This window comes from Xiphophorus hellerii, chromosome 20 (genome assembly GCF_003331165.1).
Source record: "Xiphophorus hellerii strain 12219 chromosome 20, Xiphophorus_hellerii-4.1, whole genome shotgun sequence".
Lineage (NCBI taxonomy): Eukaryota > Metazoa > Chordata > Actinopteri > Cyprinodontiformes > Poeciliidae > Xiphophorus > Xiphophorus hellerii.
In genome coordinates this window covers 22,116,709-22,140,195 of record NC_045691.1, presented here as the reverse complement: position 1 = coordinate 22,140,195, position 23,487 = coordinate 22,116,709, and the positions used below count along the sequence as shown (strand labels likewise).

General features: G+C 38.7%; 4 protein-coding genes and 2 non-coding genes across 7 annotated transcripts; 4 read left to right on the top strand and 2 right to left on the bottom strand.

The window, feature by feature from the left end:
* The first annotated feature begins 1,797 nt into the window (after positions 1-1,797).
* On the top strand, positions 1,798-7,151 carry gnl3 (G protein nucleolar 3). The gene is made up of 15 exons (XM_032549565.1): positions 1,798-1,928; positions 2,087-2,145; positions 2,344-2,484; positions 2,614-2,733; positions 3,000-3,080; positions 3,154-3,286; positions 3,406-3,509; positions 4,400-4,550; positions 4,644-4,731; positions 4,818-4,995; positions 5,091-5,233; positions 5,435-5,571; positions 5,743-5,882; positions 6,073-6,136; positions 6,225-7,151. The coding sequence occupies exons 1-15, from the start codon at positions 1,916-1,918 to the stop codon at positions 6,323-6,325; spliced, it is 1,653 nt and encodes a 550-aa protein (XP_032405456.1). The 5' UTR covers positions 1,798-1,915; the 3' UTR covers positions 6,326-7,151.
* Positions 4,171-4,302, top strand: LOC116711268 (small nucleolar RNA SNORA47). Its single transcript, XR_004337201.1, has one exon. It is a non-coding gene; the product is annotated as a small nucleolar RNA SNORA47 (small nucleolar RNA).
* LOC116711266 (small nucleolar RNA SNORD19) lies at positions 5,284-5,357 on the top strand. Its single transcript, XR_004337199.1, has one exon. It is a non-coding gene; the product is annotated as a small nucleolar RNA SNORD19 (small nucleolar RNA).
* A 69-nt stretch (positions 7,152-7,220) lies between the features above and the next one.
* glt8d1 (glycosyltransferase 8 domain containing 1) lies at positions 7,221-12,459 on the bottom strand. Its single transcript, XM_032549578.1, has 9 exons — positions 12,134-12,459; positions 10,728-10,826; positions 10,400-10,610; positions 10,174-10,291; positions 9,998-10,082; positions 9,783-9,895; positions 9,514-9,680; positions 9,298-9,410; positions 7,221-8,577 (listed from the first exon to the last, which is right to left on the bottom strand). Exons 1-9 carry the CDS (start codon positions 12,147-12,149, stop codon positions 8,399-8,401), a joined length of 1,101 nt encoding a protein of 366 aa, XP_032405469.1. The 5' UTR covers positions 12,150-12,459; the 3' UTR covers positions 7,221-8,398.
* Positions 12,460-12,781: 322 nt separating this feature from the next.
* spcs1 (signal peptidase complex subunit 1) lies at positions 12,782-14,812 on the top strand. The gene is made up of 4 exons (XM_032549604.1): positions 12,782-12,918; positions 13,304-13,363; positions 14,386-14,472; positions 14,570-14,812. Exons 1-4 carry the CDS (start codon positions 12,883-12,885, stop codon positions 14,693-14,695), a joined length of 309 nt encoding a protein of 102 aa, XP_032405495.1. The 5' UTR covers positions 12,782-12,882; the 3' UTR covers positions 14,696-14,812.
* A 146-nt stretch (positions 14,813-14,958) lies between these two features.
* nek4 (NIMA-related kinase 4) lies at positions 14,959-22,704 on the bottom strand. Of its 2 annotated transcripts, none has more exons than XM_032549542.1 (16): positions 22,433-22,704; positions 21,475-21,741; positions 21,195-21,392; positions 20,764-20,871; positions 20,360-20,514; positions 19,876-20,020; positions 18,717-19,304; positions 18,586-18,630; positions 18,312-18,458; positions 17,899-18,057; positions 17,233-17,299; positions 16,907-17,019; positions 16,700-16,788; positions 16,373-16,584; positions 16,151-16,287; positions 14,959-15,573 (listed from the first exon to the last, which is right to left on the bottom strand). In XM_032549542.1, exons 1-16 carry the CDS (start codon positions 22,517-22,519, stop codon positions 15,475-15,477), a joined length of 2,616 nt encoding a protein of 871 aa, XP_032405433.1. In that variant the 5' UTR covers positions 22,520-22,704; the 3' UTR covers positions 14,959-15,474. The 2 variants fall into 2 exon arrangements, with proteins under 2 accessions (XP_032405433.1, XP_032405434.1); XM_032549543.1 differs by having other exon boundaries at positions 16,151-16,284.
* Between the last annotated feature and the right edge of the window lie 783 nt (positions 22,705-23,487).

Here is a 23,487-nt window from a genome sequence, read left to right as displayed (position 1 = left end):
CAAAATGTTTAAAGTGGAAACGTCAGATGGGGTTGTCCACAATGTAATGACCCCTATATTTTATGAAAGACACCTCTGGGTTACAAATGGGTCCTATAAGAGTTGGTGCATTTGAAGTGTTTCAGATCTAGCTAAGAACTGCATAGGGTGCCCAACTTGTTTTGCCAATATGGATTCTGTTTAGTCAACATAAATTAATTCCATGCAAGAAGCACATTATGAGGCCAGGCTAAACTGACTGTACATTAGTCAGTTTGTGATTGATTTGGTTTGGTTTGTGGTTTTTGAGAGTGTGCTTGGGCATGTCAAGTCAGTTCAGTGCAAAGTGCATGCTTATCACATTTAATTTATTTCTTTTTTTCAGCTATCATGCATGTACTGATGAGCATGCCAAGAAAATAAATCTCGAGATTTAGAAATTAAAATATTAACCAATAACAGCAGCTTCATCATACCTAATGTAGGTATAACTTAAAAGAAAAGGGTCAAGTATCCACATGCTAATGATATCCAGTAACCAGTTGTGTTTGAGCTTGAGAGAGGGGCTTAAGAACCAACACAGCAGCAAGCCAAATAATTGCATCTCCTTCATGTGTGGAACCTTATTCATTATTGGCCAAACGTCGGTCGGAGAGCTGACATCTCCAAAACTGGTTCACGAACAGGTGTGTGCTCTTTCTCTAACATGTATTCAATAATTAAGCCTTTAAAAACGGTGGAGTTGGTTTCAAGTGTGGCATTAGCATTTGAAAGCTTCTGTCAATGAAGCTCTCAAGCAAGTAATACAGGATATGCTAAGAGTGCAGATCTTTCAGGGACTGCAAGGAGATCGGGAGATAGCAGTTTGGTTAGTTGTAGGGAAGAATCATAGCAGATGAGCATGCATTGCAGGTGAGCACAGAGGGTAGGAAACATTTTTACAGATGTAGACCTCAGTGTTGAAACATTTATTGCATGCAAAGTCCACAAGGTTCAATAAATATGAAAAAAAGACATGCAATGTAATTTATTAAAATGTCTCCACTTTAATATTTTGCATCATTTAAAAATGATTACAAATTCATAGCTACTGGTTTAACTTGATTAAATTTTGCCAACAGTTGTGATAAGTTGCTGCAATGTGCTTTAGTCTGCTGGAGAAAACAATTAACCTAGAAACTCCTTTTTACTTGTAGCTTAGTTTTGGTTTCAGCCTCAGACAAACTTGAGCGAAGCTTGCTGCTGCCACCTCCAGGCTGCTACGTAGACATGGTGTCCAACTTCTGCTGTCCCTTTTTTCCAGATTGAGTCTCATCAGACTTGAAATATCTTCAATATTGGTGGATGTATTTGTTGCCAAATTCAAGCAGGCTATTGTGTTTAAGTTCTAAATAACGATCAGATAAATGACAGCACCTCATAGTCAAGTATTCTTACATTAAACACAAGGTAATTCTGGACTGAAACCTCTTGGAAGCTGCAAAAGAAATGCTATTGGGGTGGAGGCTCATCTTTCAGTCAGACAACACTCAACAAGCAGCCAGAGCTACTATAGAATGGTTTATCTATGTCTGTTTATGTGTTAGAATGGCCCAAAGTCCAGATTTAAAACACTATCCATCCTCACTGTTTGAACCTGGATGTATTGCAATGCTTCTTCACTTTTGTTGTAAGACATCACTTAACATTCGTTACAACATTCATTAAGGGTTGTGGTTGTGATATTAGGGTTAGGTTTAGGTTAGTTATATGAGAAAATGTGGAAAATGTCAGAATGAACCTTTGAGAAAATAAGGTGTTATAAACCTCCAGGTCAGCAGGTGGCAGAAGTACATTTACTGACTGCGTGAAACCGAAGAGACGCAACATCTAACTTCACTTGTGCTGTTTCCACGTGTGAGCCGTTCAGTCACATTGGCAGATCAACAGCGACACAATGAAAAGACCAAGTAAGTGTATTTACATACAGTTAATGGTCCACGAAGAGCAGCTTTTTAATACTTTAATGGCCGGGTTCTCCATTTTATTTATTGGGGTCCGGTTACATTAGCTTGTCCTAAGGCTAACCGAGGTTTAACCGAGCTAACGAAGCTTTCATTCTCTTTAGAGTTAAGGAAAGCAAGTAAAAGGGTATCCTGCTCCAAACGTTATAAAATACAGAAGAAGGTAAGTGGCTTTTTGGCATATATCAATGTTCTTACCTTACTAATGTTGTAGATAAAATATCTTTGAACTACATTTCTTGTAAGTTTGTTATAGTACATCATTACGATACTTTTTTTTTTTTTTTTGCATGTTTATGTACACAAATTACATGGCTGCTTCTTCTACAGTAACCTTAGTAATATTATGCTGTGATCTTAGGTTCGGGAGCATAACAAAAAGTTAAGAAAAGAGGCTAAAAAGAAAGGATTGAAGAAGCGTGTAAAGAAGGATCCCGGAGTGCCCAACAGCGCCCCCTTCAAGGAGGAGGTCCTCAGAGAGGCAGAGCAAAGGAGGCTGCAGGTGGGCTGGCATCCGAATAGCTTAGTTTAGATGGGTGTAAAAAAGTATTTAGCAATGATTTTTTTTTTAATGGTTGTTGGTAGTTTCCGTATACATATGTATTTTGAAAAGCTTGCTTCTTTGTTTTAGATTGAAGAAGAGAAAGAAAGAAAACGACAAGCCAAAAAGGAAGAGCGAGCCCTGAAAAGGAAAAACGAGAAGGAAGCCGCTGTTAAAGAAGCAGAACCAAGTGCCAAGAAGGCCCGAAAGGTAAAAGTCCACCTCAGTGGGCATTTCTGAGATAATTTATTCTGATGGGGATCATTTATGTTTTAGTAACTGGGTTACCTCCTCCAGTACTGAAGAGTAGCTGGCTACTCATCAGTAGCCAGTACTAAGACTCCACTCCAATTTTTTATCTTTTTAAATTGTTGTTGAAATAAGCAATAACAAAAGAAATTTGTTTGTAGGTAAAAAAAAAATTTTTTTACGGCAGGATAAATGATTAAGGTGTCTGTCTCTATCTGTTTGCATAGGATACCACAGAACATAATACAGTGAAACGTTCAGCTCCAAACAAGAATTCAAAGCAGCACCTCTGCAGTGAACTAAACAAGGTATACCTACACCCTTACAGTGAGATCCAGTACAGTACACCGTCAGCTTTACTCACAAAGTCACCTCTTGCAGGTAATAGATGCGTCTGACGTTGTAATAGAAGTCCTTGATGCTCGGGATCCCCTGGGATGCAGGTGCCCACAATTGGAGGAGGCTGTGCTACTGGGGGGCAAAAGGAAATTACTTTTTGTGTTGACCAAAATAGGTAAATGGACATGAGAAGCTCTCAGCTAAACTGAAAATAAAAAATTATTTGCTCTTAACATGATTTGATTTTCATGTTTTGTTTTGTTTTTTTTTTACTTGTGTTTTTTTCTGCTGTAGATCTTGTACCAAAGGAAAATGCAGAGAAGTGGATCGAGTGTTTACAAAGAGAGTTTCCAGTTGTGGCATTCAAAGCTTCAACACAAATGCGTGACAAAACTGTGGTAAGACGTGATTTTCAATATTTAAAAAAACATTTTATCCTTTTCAGTAACATTTGTCTTAGATTTGCTACCTCACAAGTTGAATGTAATATTTTACAATCAAAAATGTGATTTTTGAGTTAATGACAAAGTCCAAAATGAACTACAAAGTCAAGAATCAAAAAGGAGCCATTTCACTGCTTTAGTGGAGCAATTGGATCTTGGGTTTTTAATCTATGTTGTAGTTTAGACGTCTGCATTGTAGCGGCTATTTTTATCACTTGTAGGAACAGAAATGATTAAAGATCACAAACTGTGATCCCACATTTAGGCTTTAGTTATCTAAAAAACAGACATTAGATGTATTTGCCCAACTGTAATCTGCAGATTCTTACTTTTGTTATAAAGTTTCCAAAACCTGCCAACATCGCCAGTGTTCTGAAACGGAAGTTAAAGGCTAAAAAAAGGTTAAAATGGAGCAACTTTATTGCAATACATTCAGCCTTCCTGGCAGCTACTGTGTCATTTCGCCTTTTAATTCATGTAAAAATATCTAAGATTGGTACCAATTAGTTTCCTGTGGAAGACAACTCCTATTCATTCCTGGCGGCAGAATGAACAGCTGATCCCTGTGTAGAAAATAGTTTCCTTTTTAAATGGCTAAAAACCTCTTGTCTTTATGTGGAGGACTGAGAAGGTTGAACAGCTTGCTCAGTGCTGTTATAACTGGTTATAGCCTCCGAGAATAACCAACAAACGGCACAGTTTAGTCCCTGTGTCAGAAGGGACCATGTGTGCGTTTGTGGAACATTTGCATAAAAAAAAAATCTGTTGTGGTGGGTGCGAGCTCTATGACCTTTCAATGTGTCGAGGTCAACTGAGTCAATCGCGTTGTGCTCTTTGTTCATCAGAAAACCAAAAGGAAAAGAGTTGTGCCCTCCAATGAAGTCCTGAACAGGTCCAAAGGAGCAGCGTGTTTTGGTAGCGAGTGTCTCACCGAGCTACTGACGGCTTACGCCGCTAAGACTCAAAGCGAAGCCTCACTCAAAGTGGGCGTAGTTGGTAAGTTTATTTGAATCAGTAATTTTGCTTCCTCAATATTGTGAAATGTATCAATTTCTATCCTTTTTATGAATATCTTATTCTTTCTCCCAGGCTTTCCTAATGTAGGGAAGAGCAGCCTGATCAACAACTTGAAAGGAATGATGGCATGCCATGTTGGTATTGCAAAAGGCACCACAAAGTAAGTGCAGAAAAAATGTTTGTGGCTAAAACATCTTGCCTCCAAAATGTTGTTCATAATTAAATGTCTTCTTTCCTGCACATCAGAACTGTGCAGGAGGTACACATGTCGAAGACTGTGAACCTAATGGACAGCCCGGGCATCGTCGCTTCGCCGTCCAACCCAGCAGCCTCCATGGCCCTGAGGAGCCTGCAGGTGGAGGAGGGTCAGGAGACGGTGCTGGATGCCGTAAATACATTGCTCAAGCAGTGTGATAAGTCCCAGGTAATGGCTGTTGCAGTCACAGAGAAAGTGAGAACTGCTAAATTATCTTCATGACCCAAGACAAGAAGATAAGTAACTTCATCTTCTTGTCTTAGGTCATGCTTCAGTATACTGTCCCAGACTTCAGGAATTCCCTGGAGTTCTTGACCTTGTTGGCCAAAAAGCGAGGCTTCCTGCAGAAAGGCGGCGTTCCAAACACAGTGCAAGCAGCAAATACTTTCCTTACTGATTGGACAGGGTGAGCATCTTTTTGTTTGCGTTTCATAAAAGCGGGTAGCTGCGTTGTTTTGGAAATGAGGAAAAAGTGCAATTCTTGAGTTCTTTATGAAGACTTCTAATCCAACTCTGATCCAAACCCTTTAGCTGGAGCAAGTGTTTGACTTTTGTGTTATTTAAATTACACAAAAATCTCTTCTTTTTTTTTTTGGTGTTCGCCTAGAGCCAAATTACGCTACCACTGTAAAGTGCCAGGGAACTACAGCCTCCCAAACTACGTGACTGAGGAAGTGATCACTGAGATGCAGAACGGCTGGGATCTAGACAAAGTGAAGGCAGGCAACATGGAAACTCTGAAAGGTATAAATGTTACAGCTGAGTTTACAAATTTAGAAGCTTGTGAGCAGTTTATTGTAACATGAAAAAAAATGTGAAACGGTTTAAGTGGTGCAATTACTTCTGCAAGGTGCTGTACGTTTTGTAGTTTTCATCCAATTTTATATCTTTATCCCTAAAAAATATCTTCCACAGGTTTTAAATGTACAAACCTGGCTAGCAGCATTGGCTTCGTCTCCAGAGGGCCGACTGCAGGTCTGCTGACCGTGGCCGCCATCCCTGAAGAGCAACCACCTGCAGAGAGGGAGGCGCAGCACAACAGTGAGAATGATGAGGTAATGATGCAGAGAAATGTACTTGCGTTTCATTTGTTTTAGCTCCTGGAAATGAGGACAAAAATGCAAGTCTCGATTTCTTTATGAAGACTTCTAATCCAACTCTGATCCTGATGACTGATTTTAATCACTGTGTGTCTTAGAGCACCTGGATACAAACAAATAAATAAAACTTTTGCTTTTCTTGCAGCCTGGAGAAACAGAGGAGTTGCATGAAACAGAGGAACTTGAGAAACTGCAGAAAACAGTCAAAGGTATTTTTTATTTTTTTTGCATAGATTTTTATCAGTTTAAATATGTGCTAATGAATATGTAAGGTTATGTTTTGCTTTTTCATTGCAGATAAACCCAGTAAGGTTCATTTCCAGCCTGTCCCTGTTGACATCAGCCTCTCTACTGTTTATACAGATGATGCTTATGACTTCAACACTGATTTTAAATGAACTCCCCCCATAACTCGTGGACTCTTTTCACCATCCAGAGCTGGAACTACTCATGACGGAGAACAGCTTTGTGTTTTCGTTTCCCCCTCCACCCCATTGTTAACTAAACCATGATACCCATAAACGAGCAAGGCCACTGCCATAAAGTAGTGTGGAAACACAAATTGCTGATTGGTCAGATTATACCACACATGTATGGAAACAAGTTGTGTGCACAGAAATGATTACCTGCATGTTTACTCCAATTTTATCTTTTCATCAGACCAGAGCTGTCTTAACTTCCAGAAATTGTCCACCTGATTCTACATTGAAGTGTTGGCTGAACAAAAACCCAGAGAATGGTTTTCAGTGATTACTGCTTTAAACTTTGCTGCATTGTTTGCCAGCTGATCCCATCAGGACTTGCATTGAGCTGTAGAAAGCAAGACAGGGAGTTACAGTGATGAGAACTGTATCGTGTTATGGAAATATGGTCTTTAAAAAGGCTGAGTCACTTCCAGGATTGTGGTTTCATTTGCTTATCCTGCTGTTTGACGTCACTATTATTAGGCCAGGTGCTGCGAAACTCCTGCTTGTACTTAAACCTAAAAAACGGTGAAACATACCTCGACTCATGGACGAAACTTTACCCTCAGCTAGATGTTTTTTCCCCTTAAATTTACCTATCCAGCCTTACCCATCAAGATAATTTGACGCTTATGTGACTGACTTTATTATTAAGCAGTTGTGTATACTTGATTATGCTGTTGTGACTGGAGGTCATTTGTAGGATCTTAATCTATAACCATGTATATAGATGTGCACCTATAAACCTATTAAATCAAAAGTAGAATGTTTTCTTGTTTTCTAAAACAATGTTTATATTTTTTTCCCTATAAAAGGAGCAATTTCACAGTTTAGGAAACAGCAAATATATTTTATTGGTATTGTACAAAACACAGAACAGCAAACTACTTAAAAAGCAAACAAGGCATGCAGTATTTGTGCAAATGCCGAGGCAACGCAGAGGTTAGTGGTCTGATTATCATTAAAAATCCACAGTGTAACAAGGAATGTTAGTGTTCATTTTTACACCAGCATAGTTGGGGAAAAAGTTTGAGGTTGTATTTAAAGTGGTCAACTTGAGGTTTTTAAATACTGGTTAAAAAAAAAAAAAAGTAGAGGTTGGATAAATCTTGTGCAAAAAAAAAATAAAAAATCCTAAAGTATTTTAAGCACTGACATTAGCCTTTGGGAGAGTTACCAGGGAGGAGGTAAGCACACATATATACACACTGCCAACTAGATCATTACTGCTCTGTAAACAGAAAAACCCTTTATCTTGCACTAAGCTGTCATTTAGCAACAGTTATGGTTCTATTAAGGCTATAATTAAGCAATGACAATAAATGGGCATAAAATCTTTGCACAGTGATGACCATTTCTCTTGGCAGCCTTCCTGCAGTTTAACAAGCATAAAAAAATTTAATCTTAAATTTAGACGGCACTGTTTTTGTTTAGTACATTTTTAGCTTGGAGTTTAACTTCTGTGTCAAAGCTAATCTGAGGACCAACAAATATGACAAGCTTTAAGCTGTATGTGGTTATCTGGTAGAATAGGGTCCCCACTAATTAGGTATGCAAAATATTAAAGACTATAAAGTTGTGAAAATGGTAACAGCTTCATTTTAGTGCACTTGTGAGGCAGTAACTGATCTCTGTGAGTCACAGCACCTAAAACACCACTCTAAAGGTCATGTGGCCATGGGATTCCTAAACAAAAAGAATAAATCTGTGGTCAAATATGGTCTCAAAGGCCTGAGAAACTCTAAAACATTATGTAATGCTGTATCATATGATTGATGATGTATTATATGTGGTAAAATAAACTCTCAGGTTTTATCAGACAAGTTGGAGTCATTGCAAGGAAAACATTTTGTAAAAACAGGCATCTGTGTTCAAGATAATGTCAGAGTGAAGAGGCCCACAAAATGACGAATAAGACTGCTGGCTGCTTAGTTCCTGAGGTGAAAGGAGCCACACTGTGTTCTGCCAGGGACTGCGTTGGTCCAAAGGTCTCCGAAGAGTAATTTTTCAGTCTGCGTGTCTTCGCACGGGATGAAACTTCCCTGTGGGATCAGGAATGAACCACTGGTCCCACACGCCAGAGAAGGACGATGTCCTCCCCCAGGGCTTATAATGTCCATTCCAGTGCAGCAGTTTAGCAGTGCTCACATACTGGGGAGAGTAGCGATTTCCAGCACCTGTGATACCTGAAAAGTTGGGATTTTTACATTTATTGTACCCAGCTTATTACAGTTAACCTTTAGAATTACTGGAAAGTTACAATGTTGATTATTTCAGTGTTAACCCATCCACATGAGAGCAGCTGTAGAGTTTGTAGTTGACTACGAGTGGAAAAAAATATCACAACTGAACAATATAAAGGTGTCTTACTGAAAATTTCAAGTGCAGTTATCTCCCTTTTTAGAGGCTCCTCTTCAAAAATGCATTAGAGTTATAAATGAAAGCAATTGATACTGCCAATTTAACGTATGTGAGGAAAGTATGGTACGAATACTGACTGATATGTTCTCTGGGCCATCAAACCAGTTTTTCTTTAGTTTGTCTGTCTTCTTAAGGCCAGAGTTATGCATAACCATTACAGATGCCAGATTTAGGTTTACAGCAATATATTAATTTTACCAGCATGTCTGTTATAACTGGAAGTTATATACTATCTTTTTGGAGTGGCCCAATCAGTCGTGTCTCTGTCGGATCAGAGACACGACTCTAATCTGACGCAGGGCCCTAAAGATTAGGGCAATGAAAACGGAGGCCTTCCGACTATAAATCATCGAAATACTAGTAGAAACATGCATAAGCTGATCAGCAATCATAACGGTTTGATTGCTACAACACCAATAAAGATTTCTTTTTCACCGATTAACAAAATGTTAGAAACAACATTCAGAAATTAACTTGTAACTCACCCAGGTGTCTCACATGCCACATCGGGTTGATGGAGGAGTGACGTTTATAAAAGACGATGAGAAGTGGAGGGGTTGTAATGCTTTCTGCAAGTGTGTTACTGTACAGATCCTCCCTGTTATGAAAAAAAAAATATTAAATGCATTTGCTACAACTATTTTTATTTCTACGGAAGCGTTTTCTTTTAGATCCATTGTTCAGATTGTGTGTGCACTCACTGAGAGTTGAGCTCCATCCACTTCTCCAGCTGCTGGGTGATGTTTTGGTTCTTCCACTCGGTCAGGTTTGCAACAATGACTCCTGGATTAAAGGAGCATGTGTTGGCCTTCATCCCCAGTTTTTTAATAGCCTCCTTTTTAAAGTCCAGGAAACCCATGTAGTTGTTCTGTAAAAAAAAAGAATTAGCTATTTAATACTGCATCTGTATATTTCAGTGCCTTATATTGAGCAGCATAAATGACAAGTAACTCTTAGAAGGAAAGGCCACCTGATTTCCAGCTCCTCGTACGATGCCCTTAGCAGACGCTGAGTCACAATCATCAGAGAAGGCAGCTGCATGTCCTGGTTTCAGGTTCATGTCATAAAGCTCTTGAATGTCTCCTGATAGCCAAAAACGACGAATAAATAAACCTCCTTTTTCGACTTTACTCGCTGCATGATGTCAAACAGACCTGATTTGATTTATTATGGGCTCGTTCTTACCTTGTACAACAACGTCATCATCGAGATAGATCGCCTTCTCTACCTCAGGCATGTACATAGGCAGATAAAACCTGGCAAAAGTCAACTAACACACACATATAAAAGGTTTAATACATAAACAGCAGCTGTGACATATATTCTGAGTCAGAATATATGAGTATTATCAGTCGTCTTACTGGTTTTGCAGCTTCCAGCATTTTAGGATCTTTTGATATCTTCCCATTCAGAAGCTCTGGTTGGAAAATAACTATTTTATATTTGACATTTTTTAACGTCGTCTTGCTTATCCACGCCCTGTTGGTAAAACAGAAAAGATCGTTTTTAATTCACTTAAGATGACAGAGAATTCCTGTGCTGGCTGAATTATTCACACAAGAATAACAAATAGAATAACAAATTTACTTTAGGTGATCAACTGTATCATTCAGGGTCACAATAGTGAAGACCACGTTGGCTTTGCTGTTCTGGGAGACGCTGTTCATTGCAACTATCACAGCCCCAAGCCTGTCCTCTGTGGCAGTGATGAGGACAGGAATCCCGTCTCTTTTCCTTTCCGTCTTTTGCCCGACACCAGGAGACAACTCCGCCTCGAAAGGAAGAATCTGCCCAGCATCTGGATTGGGGCACGTTAACCGCACAGCATTTACAGTCGTTTTGTTGCACCAAAATACTCTGATGTGACATATACAAGACTACATCAGTGCATGTAAACTTCGGCTCAGAAACGTACCTGGGTTTTCTCTGTCTAAGAAGTCACTGAGGTTCAGGAGGTTTCGATGAACTATGATCAGTATGGCTACAGCCAGTAGAATGAGCAGGACTCCATTTACTGTGGAGCACATTAGATGGAGCTGTTAGATGCAAGAGGCTGAAGTTTAACATACAGAACTTTCCCTTATTTTGTCATGTTGCAACCACAAACTTCAATGTGTGGGACTTTACCAACATTTTTTTCCATGAATAAATTATGTGATTTTATTATTTACCTCAGTGTTTCACAACCCTGGTCCTCAAGGCGCACTGCCCTGCATGTTTTAGGTATTTCCTTGCTTCAGTCCAGCTGATTTCAGTTGATGACTTATTAACAGGCGTTTGTTGAACTGCAATCAGTTGAATCAGGCACATTAAAGCAGGGAAACCTCTAAAACATGTAGGACAGTGTGCCTTGAGGACCAGGGTTGGGAATCACTGATTTACCTAATCTCTCCACACCAAACCCAAAACAGTACTTTGCAGAACCACCTTTCACCAAAATTACAGCAACAAGTCTGTTGGGGTATGACTCCACCAACTTTACACGTCTACAGATGTGTAAAGTTGCCTATTTAGTCCAGTCGGATCAGTTGATGTCTAGCCTGATGTCTGTGCTTTGGCTGAGTTCCATCCCATTAATTTAAGAAAAGCATCTCCACAGCATTACACAGCCACCACCCTGTTTCAATGTAGTGTTAGTTTCCAGCTAGGGCACAGCATTTTGCATTATCACTGATCTGTCTTGTCTTTATGTAAGAGTGAAAACTGGAGTTAAGAAAATGTAACATGTTTTGGAAATGTTTTATTTTGAAAGGCTCCCCGGATGGGGGAGTGGAGCGAACGTTCTGCAACAGCTGAGCGCGGGACAGCTGACGGAGTAGCGGAAAAGAAATTAAAGACTCGACACTGAGAAAGAGCTCAATTGCTTCTGTGGATTATTCTACAAAGGAGAATCACAGTATCTGGACACCCACGAGTCTTACATTTACGATGCTGTTTTTAAACCAATGATCTCTGAAGCTTTCACAGAAGAGCACAGGTGAATTATTAGGCATCAGGTTATAGGGTAACAAAATTATAGAGCTAAATAAAAATGCGTATTATTTTTCCTTTAATTTCACAAATCTATACTATTTTGTGCTGCTCTATCAAAAACAAATCAAATCCCATTAAAATACACTAATGCTTGTAGTTGCCTCGACGTATGGAAAATTACTTTTCCGAGGCACTCACTTGGACACTTCACTTGGTGGGAGGAGTACATTTTCTCCACAACATCCATGTGAATTACTGTCTGTTTCACGTTTGTTATTGGTGCAATCATTCACTGATTATCTTAATGTGTGGAAAGATATGACATAATTGTTAATGCAACTTACTTACCTCTTCTTAGTGTCATGGCAGCCGCCGCATCAGACCTTCCAGCACTACAAGAATTAAAAACCAAGAGAATACAAATAGGTTTAAGTGATACCCACGGTGGGCTGAGTCCCCCCCTGACCGTAACGTCGCGACGCCGCTCTGTGATAACGGCATAGACACAAAAAGGTTCTGCTGGGTGTGAATTATGCGCTCAGATTCAAGACGCCTACATGCAAGGTGCAGGTTTTAGGAAAAACACTCATATGTGACGAATTCACATTGAAGCCAAACTGCCAACTCAACATCAACAAGTTTGTCCCCTCCGCTATCACGACTGCACGCAGCTTTAGGTGTTTAGGACATGCCTGATTGAAAATCTCCATTATCTGGGAGTTTCGAGTAGGCAAAAGATTTTGATTAAGGTTAGTAAGAAAACTTTAAATATTCTAAAAGTATTACTTTGTAAAAATGCAAGGCCAGTTTAATAGTTGTGATGAAGGAACTTGACATTTACACCAGGCACCTTTGTAGATACCTTGCAAATTTCCCAGACTTAGAAGCGAGTGTTAACAAAACACGAAGCGTTTTGAGGAATCCACATAATGTATGAATCTGAGGACCTGCGCTGTTCTGTTCAGTTCGGCACACGTATTACGTCGGCAGGTCCTTCCTCACAATACAACGTAGCTTTTAAAAGCGGAAGTAAGCTTGCTTGACTCTAAACAGAACCAAACATATTTCCGTGCAGACAGCTCATTTCAAGTGTAAAAATGCTGTCTGTATTTAAGAACATTCCTACGCACATGGTGAGAAGTAATTACCTAATTTGTTGAGAAACTGTAAATTAAGTTACCTTAAATAATGCAGATGATTTTATTCACGAAACGTTAGCTTTCTGTCGTTTTGATTACTTTGGTAACGGATGCTAACCAAAGCCATGTTTTATTCTACACAGGAAATAAAATAACATTTCTGACTTGGATTCAACATTCCAAGTTGATAAAAGCTTAGCATTAACTAAATAATTCTCTCTGTCGAACAACGATTTTAAAAAGTAGTTCAAAGTTATCCCTCAGTTTGCAGATGTAGCATAACCAGTTGAAGAACCGCTGCAGACATCTTTTGCTAACGGACTTTATTATAAGAATCATTAATGACTTAATTTATTTTTGTCTCCCTCTTGTTTTGCAGGACTACAAGGGCCAGAAGCTGGCTGAGCAGATTTTCCAAGGAATAATTCTAATCTCTGCGGTAAATATTTAAATTAATTTAAACCAGAATTAAAATGACAGATGTTAAAGTATTTCAGTTATATAACTTGAAACGTTTATAAATATTCGATACACACAAAATGATATATCTCAAAGTCTTGTTTTTGTTTGTTGTGCACAGTCTTCTCGGTCAGGGCTCCTTTTGCATGAATTACCCCATCAATGCTGTATGCAATGGAGATATCAGCCTGTGGCTCTGCCGAGGTGTTAAAAGAATATCGGCCTTTAGTTTTTCATTGTTGGATCATCCTTCTCATCCTCACTGTTCTGTGCACAGGGGTTTAGGTAAAGTGAGCATGCTCACTGGGTATTAGTTCATTTTTGGAGGTGCAGACTAGATAGAAAATGAAATCATCACCTCAGTTGTGGGAAATGTAAAGTGCTCTAAAATTAACTTTTTCCAACAGTTCTAATCTCTGGACAACCAACAAGTCACCAGCCATGATGGTGTTTGTCACATCTGTTAGAAATCCATTTATTGGTCTCATAAAGTTTTGTAACTTTCTGACTTTATTAGCTATAAGCCATAATTACATAAATGCTCCAAATGTCTATCTGTAGTGTGTAATTAGTCAATGTATTGAGTTTCACTTATTGATCTGACTTACAGAAATGAACAGACATTTTGGATTTTATTCTAATTTGCTGAGGGGCATCTGTTTTCTAAAGTTGTTTGCTAAAAAAATTGGCCGTCACCAACCTTTTTGCAATTAACAAGTTTGGAAAGTTTACTTGTGTCCGCAACTGAAGGTGGTATAATTTCACTCAAATCATAAATATGTTTGCTTAAAAACTAATACAGAAAAATAATCTGCATTTTCATACAGATTGTGGCTATGACAAGGCTGCTTTGAAGACAACTGGGAAATATTTGACAAAACCTGTACTGGATTGACTTAACACAACAATGGACAAATTGTCTGGGATGGATGGCAGTTCAAGTGGTTAAGCATCCTCCCCAGCAGTCCTGCTGTACTGATGTGGTTTGGATTTTCTTCTCAGGTGATTGGATTCGTGTATGGGCTGATTATTCAGCAGTTTGGCTGGACAGTGTACATTGTATTGGCTGGATTTGCTGTGTCTTGTCTGGTGAGTTTTTACATTCATCGGCTGGTGTCTTGCGTCACACCAAGCCTTTTTTATCCTGCCCTGTAAACATCTGTCACTTTGTTTCCGTCCTCTCTAGTTGACCCTGCCTCCATGGCCGATGTACAGACGGAATCCTCTGCCCTGGCAGCCGGTGGCACCAGAAGCCAGCGGAGAGCCCACCCCAAAGCCCCAGGACAACACCAAGAGAAAGAAGCATAAATAACTCCTGTTCATTTTTTATATAGAAAAGTGAAGTTTGTCCTACAATTCACATTCGCAGCAAATAACAGTATGAGTAGGTCAATTCTGTGCATTTAAAAAAAATAAAAAATTAAATCCAGTGCCGTCTGTTTGATTTGATGTGAAATTTCAGTTAATGTTTTTCTGCACTTATCAGTGAAATCTCTTAAACCCTAAACATGGTTTTTATCTGCTATAAAAAGTGTGTAATTCTCAAATTTTAATAAGCCAACTAGAAGCAAAAAAGGCATTCCATTTTAGTTTTATTAAAAATCACTCATGTTAATATCGACAATAAATCTATTTTACATTATTTTGTGTCAAAAGAAAATTAGTCAACAGAAGTTACATCTAAGGTGTTATGGACAGCACAAAAAAGACTGAAGGATCATAAATAAATGAAATTCTTTAAATGGAAGCTTTAAAATGACTGAAATGTTTGCATAGATAGCCTGAACTTTAAAGAATCATTTTCACATCCAGTGTTGCGTGGTAAGATGCAGAAATAAGTGATTTACATAATTGTTCGTACCACTTTGTCCATACATGTATATATGTGTCGATTCTTCTTTCACAGAAAACTTGTTTATATCAGAATTTTTACCTTGAAGCAAATTTCAGCTTGCAAAATGTTTGCGGTACAGACCAAACCTCCTCGGTACGTAGTGTAAATGGAAGAGTGCTTGATTTGACTAACTGATGTGACAATTTGGAAAAGCACTTTTTTCCAAATTTTATGTATTCTTGTTGTTTCAGTGCTCTTCATATCTTGACAGCAATATCCTCGAAAAACTTCAGCTGCCTCACCATGACGGCATAAGCTTGGTACTTCTCATCTCCCATCTGGTCACGAAGGCACAGCTGCAAACAAAATGAAGGCAGCCGAGCTTAGGCTGGAAATATGAACAGGCTTATATGCAATGGTAATTAAAGAAATAATTTTTAAAAATGAGTTAATGTGAACTGAAGTTAGTCTTTATTAGATTTAGTTCAGTAAATAGAAACTTGTTGATTTGCAATTGCCATGAAAAATACTAACCCATTGATCCAATAAAGTTTAGTTCACAATTCAAAAGGAAAAAAAAAATACAGGACATTGTTTAATTTTTAAAATTCAAAGAAGGAAATAATATTTTGTAGGGTTGCACATAGTGATGTCAGAAAAACTGACGAAGTCCAGAACATCATTGGTTGCTTAAGTATTAACATCAGATTATTAATGTAGTGAAAGCTGACAGCATATACAGCACTGATTCCAGTAACTGTAATGCTCATGTTAATAGTGTCTGATTGGTACACTGTAAAAGTAAATGTTTCCTTTTACAAGTCTTACTGGTATTAGGAAGAAAAAAAGTATTAATTAAGATATCTCTAATGAAAACATAATGTTGTTTTTCATTTATGTAAGAGATTTTACATTAGGGTCTGTTCTACTCACTTCTCTTTTGACCTCATCTTCCTCCTCCATGATTTCAAGCACTTTATCCAAAAGCTTAACACCCAGACCTTTCACCACATCCGTTCTCAGACGCTCTATTGCTCTCCTGACCTTGGCTGGACCAGACGTGGCACCTTCTAAAGAAACAGAGCTGTTAAACTCAAGACAGTTGCAGAGCAGCTGCTTGCTTTATGAAGCTAGGATTAAAACGAAGTATCTCACCTGTTGGGATTTCCCCAAGTGACAGGTTCCCTGCCTCTTCTCTGGCTTTCCCATGAAGCACCAGGGTGTCTCTGTACCTGCAATTCAGCTTGAATTCTGGCATTGAGTCCAATCGGCCTTTTCCCAACTCACGTCCAGCGTCTCCAACATCCATCCTCAAAGTCTGAGTCATCATGTGGACCAAATCATGCATGTCGTTGGATTCTGTTTTTCTGCTCATACACAGAGTACATTTACACACAGGTTAATATGTTTCAGTATAAAACTCAAAGAATAAAATGTTACTAATTACAAAGACCACTGCTGAGACACTTGACTCGTCCTCACCTTTCCCTGCAGTCTCCCTCTGAGCGCTCTGTGGAACTTGTGGATGAGCTGTACTCGTCTTCATCTGACCTTTGCTCCATCAGCCTATCCTGTTGTGATGTAAGAAAAACAACTCTTGTGAATGAGAGATTTAGATAAGTTACTAAATGTTGCTTTTTCTAAACTTCATAAATTCTGAAATTGAGTTTAAGAAAAAGATATCTGCACCTTAATGCTGGAGTCTATGATGGAGTATGAAGCAGATCGAGTGACGGGGGCATTGTGTCGCTCAACTTTGGTGGAGGCAACATCATACGACGCCCTTCGCACAGCATTCAGACCTAAGCAACAGGGAAAAGCAAATAGGTTTTTCCTTGCAATAATACATTAACATTTAGGTGAAATTGTTCAGGATCATAACTATTTGTAGTTTAGCTTTAGATGTGTTTTTTATTTTTTGTCTATTTCTCTTCACAGCAACAACAAAGACCTATTTGAATGTTCTCTGTCTTTTTTTTTTTTAACACCAAGTATTAAGGGTTTGGAGGCATTACCTTGTTGACCTGCGCCATCTTGGGATTGCCTCAGGCGTCTTCTCTCTCTGGCAGTCAGAGGACGCTCCTAAAAAATAAAATTGCTCTCAATTAGGCTGATAGATGAATGACTTTATTTAAAATATATAATGACGCATGATTAGAAACTGAATAATAAACACAGAAACCCCAAAGTCAGAAAGCACATATCTAATTAAAAGTTGTATAACCAAGTTGGACGTGGATTAAATTAACTGAAAAATATATCATACATTATTCACCAGATAAATGTTTTATTGTAGTTCTTTTATTGCTACAACTTTATGTTTTAGATTTTAAACCCACTTTTTAAGAACTTCTAATGACTTTCCATTTCCCTGAGAGAAGGATGGAGCTTTTCAGTCTTAAACAGTTTTTGGTGGGTTTGGCGTAAAACTGCAGATGAACAAGGAGATATAATATGATCTATTTCCCCTCTAAATGCTCTGGAAATGTTGTTGGATTGCATAACATCAAGCAATGAAATAATAATAAAAAAAACATTTTCAAAAACAAAAGCAAGTCACTTTTGGATAAAGTGCTTGAAAATAGATCCCGAACTTGTTTTAAAAAGGTGATGATGAATATAACAAAGAGCAAAGATTTTACTCTAAATAAAGCCGTCGGGAGTTAAAGTGTTGCTCTCACTTGTGGTAAAGGCAACAACCCATCCTTAGATGAACCAACAGATGTGGAGGCTGCAGTCACATCCACTCTCTTGCTCTCCATGGTCTTCTTAATCCTCCTTTTCCTCTCCACGGCCGCTGCCTCGATGGGAGGACGAGGTAGAGGTCTTGAAGCTGCCAACTTGAAATAACAAGAAACAAAAGAAAATCCAACATTAATTTTAATTATAGTCATACTGGTCTTACTGTTTGTTTGCTGCAGTTTCAGAGTCACTTTTCAAAAAACACAGATATTCAGTTAAGAAAAAAATATCACCCATCAATGGATTAAAACTGAACATTACTTCTATATTATTGCAATGCCATATTAAAAGTTCCATTATATATAAATTATATAAATTTTAAACACTAGTTAGTAATAGTAGTTATGTTTACCTGTTTATGGCCCCCTTTAGTTGAATCAAAAAGCATCCCCCTGTGTTGCTCTGATCCTGAAGGCTCAGGGAGGACCTGGGGATTTTGGCAAACGGTAGCTGGGTCTTGTTTAATCGAGAGAGAAGACGATTCTTCTTCAACAGGCTCCTAAACAGACACAACACAAATCTTCCAATACTACTAAGAAAGGTTTTGCAATATTGGTATTAGCTTTTTTTTAAAAACCTATCCAGATTTATTTTGGGGAAACATTCAGCAGTGGTTCATCGCTTACCACTGCTGGAGGCTCCAACAGCTTTTCCGTCGTTTCAAGGCTGTCCTGAAAAGACATAAGGAGTCCTATGAAAAGGAGACATTTAAAAAAAACAAAAAAAAACATTGATTCTACCTTCTTTAAAAACTTACATCAACATTTGGCATGTGAGGATGCATTGGAGTCCCCTTGATCAAAGTCACAGTGTCATTGTTGCTGTCTGGACGTACGTCCACTTTCACGTTTTCTGCATTTGAGTTCAGTTCAGCCTCTCGAAGTAACTCGCTGGTGTCATCCTTGATGTCCACATGTGAGTCCTGTTTCTCCACAGAGACGGGACGTGTACGACCTGGGTTCGGCTGGATATCTAACAGCCCATTGGAAGCCGTCCTCTCGTCTCCTCCCCTGGCACAAACACCTGACTCAGCTCTGAGAGCGGGATTCACAGGAGAAGGAGGAGGTGAGGGATCTGGTTTCCGCCTCGCTTTTTTGTCTTTGCATACGATGCAAGTCCCAGGCTCCCTCCGTGACTCAGCAGACGGGGGCCTTTGAACCTGGTTTTTCATCACACCGTCACTCGGCTGCAATGGGATATCAATATTAATGCTGCTGACGGTTGCCAAGGGAGAGATACCGGCTTTGAGAATATCAGCTAATGGGGACATAGCTTGTGACGGAAGGGCTGGAGGGAAATCTGCAACGCCGTTCTGGATTTTATGCTCCCGTGATTTGTCTTCTCTCTAGGATTAAGGAGAAAAGATTACATAAAATAAAGATGGTGACATGTTCTTTTTTTTTAACACTTCAAATTTTCTTTTTAAACAGAGAGGCTTCAAAGTTAGCAAATGGTATCTTGTCAGATTTTGCTTCAAGATTTTTTCCACAGACTCGATTTTCAAAGATAGTCCAAGCAAGTACAAAAACAATTTAGGTAGTTGTGCTTTCTTATGGTTTAATGATGATGGAAGGTTGGCAAAGCAACACAATCCAATAGTTTTGTAAAGAGCAAAAATGAATTTAATGGAAAGGTTTCAAATAAAAAAATGATGTCATAAAATCAAATCACTACATACAGTATGTCTGAGAAAAACTCGAGATGTGAAATTTTAAAGATAATTTTCTTTATTTAATCAATCAAATAGATTTTGATTGATTAAGGTCCACCGTGGACTAACCAGTGAAATCAGTGAACCTTTAAAAGACACAATTGATAAAGGTGTAAATGGGAGAAAAACAATCATTAAATAACACAAAATGTTACAAAGAGATTTCAACAACTCAGAAGAGCCTTAGTGTAAACAATCAACGAACCTGCTTCGTCTGGGCAACAGTGTCGGCATTTGGACTTGGAGGAAGCTTCTGAGGTTTTGGGTGACATGATGCACCAGATGACCCACCGCTGGGACTGCAGTCTCCTGGTCCGACCGCAGCTTTTTTCCTTGACTTGGCCGTTTTTCTGGAAAAACGAAAAGCGAAACATACATTTAGAGAAAATACTCAATCATCGAACTCAATCAATCAATCACATTTTATGTACAGATTACTTTTCGCATATCAACATTTTCTATTTCCCCTTCTTGGCAGCTCATGTGTCCAATACATCCACCTATTCTTCTCTGTGCACAACATCTCAGGCTTGCCCCTCTATTTCTCCAGACTGCTCCACTCATGCTCATCTCTATTCCTGTCCATTTTTCCCGCGCCAAAGAAAATGTTAACATTTCCAGAGCTTCCTATACTTTAGATATTGCCTGAAAGTCAACCACGAAAAATGTTTGATGTGAATAACGCTTACTCTTTGGTGGCCTCAAGGAACATGGCAATTTGACGCTTTATGTAGGGCTGCCGGAGGATATGCTTGACATCAGGTCTGTCTTCGGGTTTCTTACAAAGCATGCTCTTGATCAACTCTCCGAGATGGGGGTGGTACTGGCTCGGCATTGGTGGCAACTAAAGAGCAAAATTGTAAAAAAAAAAAAAAATTTTTAAAGCAATAATCTGTGGATGAAGTTTAAATGATTTCCCAATAAAATAACCTCCCCCAACAAATCTAAAATGACAAAACTCAATCCAGCAGATTTATCTGCAGAGAGGTCCTAAAAGAATAAAAAAACTATCTGCCCTAATTAAGATTAATATCATAAAATGACATATTGCTAACTTGCAACTTATCAAAAGGATAAAAAAAATAAAACCAACCTTTCCCTCTACAATGCGATAAACCAGTGAGTTCATGTCTTTGGCATTGAAGGCGTGCTTCAACGTGGACATCTCATACACACAGCAGCCCAGGGCCCATACATCTGACTGGAGACAGCATCACAGGCAGAGCATGAGAATTTGTGAATTTTGCCAAGACAGGAATAAATTTGATGCTTGACTGAAAACAATGTTGTAAATAAGAAAGAAAATAAGAAAGAAGCACTGAAAGAATAAGAAAAATAAAGAAAAGCTGCGTTCAGCAATGAAATAAAAAGCAGTCAATACATTCATTCTGACCTCCAGTTTCTTAACTTTTATAGATTAACTAAATGAAATTTTAATCTGAAGAAGAAGCAACTGAATTTTATTTAATCAATTGTTAGTGCAACCAAGCTCCTTTAATTACTGGGAGCAGGAAACCATAATACCTTGTGGTTGTAGGGTTTATTAGAAAAGAGCTCTGGACTCATATAGTACGGGGTCCCAATGAGAGTGCTGGCCATGTCATTCTGGTTCTCCAAAACACGTGCAATACCCAGGTCTCCAACTTTGATGATGTTGGTTTTAGTCAGGAAGATATTCTGCGTTTTGAGGTCCCGGTGAAGAATATTCCTCTCATGGAGGTACTGGAAAGCAAATAAATCACAACTATGACTTCCTGATTTCCAAAAGTGATTCAGCCCGATCCACTTTTTCAATATATTGTACCTGAAGTGCCATGGCTATCTGGACAAACCACTCTACAACCTGCCTCTCTGGCAACAGTTCCCCTTTCTGCTGTTTGAGTCTGTGATAGAGGTCCCCGCCTTCACAGAAACCCATCACGATATACAGCTGACGGTCGTCTCCTTCCCACGACTCCCTGTAAGTCACAATGTTGGGATGTCGCAGTTGGGACAGAAGCTGAGCCTCCTGCTCCGCGGCACGGCGTTCCCGTTTGGATGTTGTGGTTAAATTCAGCTTTTTTATCACATACTGAAGAAACACAAAGCATAAACACACAGTGCCAACATACAGTTCTTTGCCAAAGTAGTCATACCTCTTTACTTTTATCTACATTTCGATATTTCACAACCTCAATTGCATCTTTTGGTGATTTTATATGATGGATCAACACAAAGTAGTGCATGATTGTGCAATGGGAAGCAAAATTAGAGCAAAGGGGGCTGAATACAAATGCAGGCAACACTTTAAAGAATGTACATGTATCATTATGTAACCTCACAATTATGCACAACTTATTCATCAGATAAAATCTAATCTAACGAAATCCACTGAAGTTTGTGGTTGTAAAGTGACAAAATATGGAAAGGTTCAAAGAATATGAGTTCTTTTGGAAGCCACTGCATAGACAAATATTTATCAAATCAATCTGAGGAAGATCGTGTACCATCATACAAATATTTTCTCATGTCCAGCTCATTAGCATTATTTAATCAAGTGCCATATTTCAGTAGTTACAAATAAAAGAAATAAAAATGAAGAAATAAAATGCTACTATAAAACTATATCTTTTGCTATACGAAAAAAAAAAAATCTCAGCAAATCCTTTATGTTTAAACCGACTTTCAGGTAACTTTACAATGTTTTGGCGTACTCACTACAAAAGCATGGCATTTTTAAATACATATTTTAGCATTAACCGTTTTTTAGATTCGTTTCTCACCTGTTTTCGGTCCGTCTTGTGCTTCACCAAGTTCACCTCTCCGTAGCTTCCTTTCCCAACGACCCTGATGAAATTATAGTTATTCATCGTCGGTCAAAAGCCCCGCCAGCGCTAGACGACGCTCCCAGAGAGAGCACAGCTGCTACTTCGTCCCATAGTTAGACAGAAATCTCCACATAAACAACAGAAAAATCTGTTCGGAAAACTTCGAGTTAGCTTCTTAGGCAGCGATGAGATTTTTTTTGAACACAGGAAATCAGAAGCTGTGGATAGTTTGTCATCACTAGGCAACTGAGACTGAGAGTGGGGGTCAAATCCAATGTTTACCTGCAGCGCCACCTAGAGGCCGGAGTGCAACATTTTACCGTAAGAGGTTGATCAAAGAGCAACTTCTTGTCTTCATTTAATATTTACATGCAGAATATGTCTGATAATCAGACTGACATTTTTATTAGTCAAGTATATAAGCTGCGCCTTCACCGTTAAGATCATATGTGAGGAGAAATCTTTGTTAACTGCACAGAATAAACAAAAACAGATTCCTTCAAAGAAATAATGCTCAGGCATTGTCATGCAGATATGTCCTTTTGTGATTGTTATACATCTTTTGAAAATCTATATTTTAACATATATTTACATATGAATATATGTATTGACATTCAAAATGAAGTTACAATGAGAGAAAAGATGACATTGAGTGTATTGAAACCCCCTAAACTGGCCAGCTTCTTCGGGGTGATTTCAGGGGCGCAACTACATATTTTTGAGGTGGATGCGAACATCATCATTGTAGGCTAGCTTAAGCTAACCTGAATATTTACAACTCTCTTGTTGATACACTGACATTTCTTACCTTCTGTCTTTCAACCACTTTGAAAAGCTTTTCTTCGTCTCTCCAACATCTTTATCCTTCCCCCTCTTCCGTTTTCTGTTTTGTGCCCCGGAGTTTTTTCTGCGCCCCATCTTTAGCTCCCTGTTGTTGAGGCATTACTACAAATTTAAAAGAAAGAAAACGCGCCTCAGCCGCTGCCCAAGCTGCCTGTATGGGACAGGAG

Bases quoted from the DNA above. Each gene is read 5' to 3' on its own strand.
- nek4 (XM_032549542.1), bottom strand. From the start codon at position 22,519: ATGAATAACTATAATTTCATCAGGGTCGTTGGGAAAGGAAGCTACGGA. The intron at 19,305-19,875 runs GTTCGTTGATTG...CCTTAATCCTAG, and splicing joins CTGTTGCCCAGACGAAGCAG to AGAGAAGACAAATCACGGGA. The intron at 18,058-18,311 runs GTAAACATAACT...TGTTATTTCAAG, and splicing joins CTAAAGGGGGCCATAAACAG to TTGGCAGCTTCAAGACCTCT.
- gnl3 (XM_032549565.1), top strand. The intron at 2,734-2,999 runs GTAAAAGTCCAC...CTGTTTGCATAG, and splicing joins GTGCCAAGAAGGCCCGAAAG to GATACCACAGAACATAATAC. The intron at 4,732-4,817 runs GTAAGTGCAGAA...CCTGCACATCAG, and splicing joins ATTGCAAAAGGCACCACAAA to AACTGTGCAGGAGGTACACA.
- glt8d1 (XM_032549578.1), bottom strand. The intron at 10,292-10,399 runs GTAAATTTGTTA...TTTTACCAACAG, and splicing joins GATACAGTTGATCACCTAAA to GGCGTGGATAAGCAAGACGA. The intron at 10,083-10,173 runs GTAAGACGACTG...TGTGTGTGTTAG, and splicing joins TGCTGGAAGCTGCAAAACCA to TTGACTTTTGCCAGGTTTTA.
- spcs1 (XM_032549604.1), top strand. From the start codon at position 12,883: ATGCTGTCTGTATTTAAGAACATTCCTACGCACATG. The intron at 12,919-13,303 runs GTGAGAAGTAAT...CTTGTTTTGCAG, and splicing joins AGAACATTCCTACGCACATG to GACTACAAGGGCCAGAAGCT. The intron at 14,473-14,569 runs GTGAGTTTTTAC...CGTCCTCTCTAG, and splicing joins GATTTGCTGTGTCTTGTCTG to TTGACCCTGCCTCCATGGCC.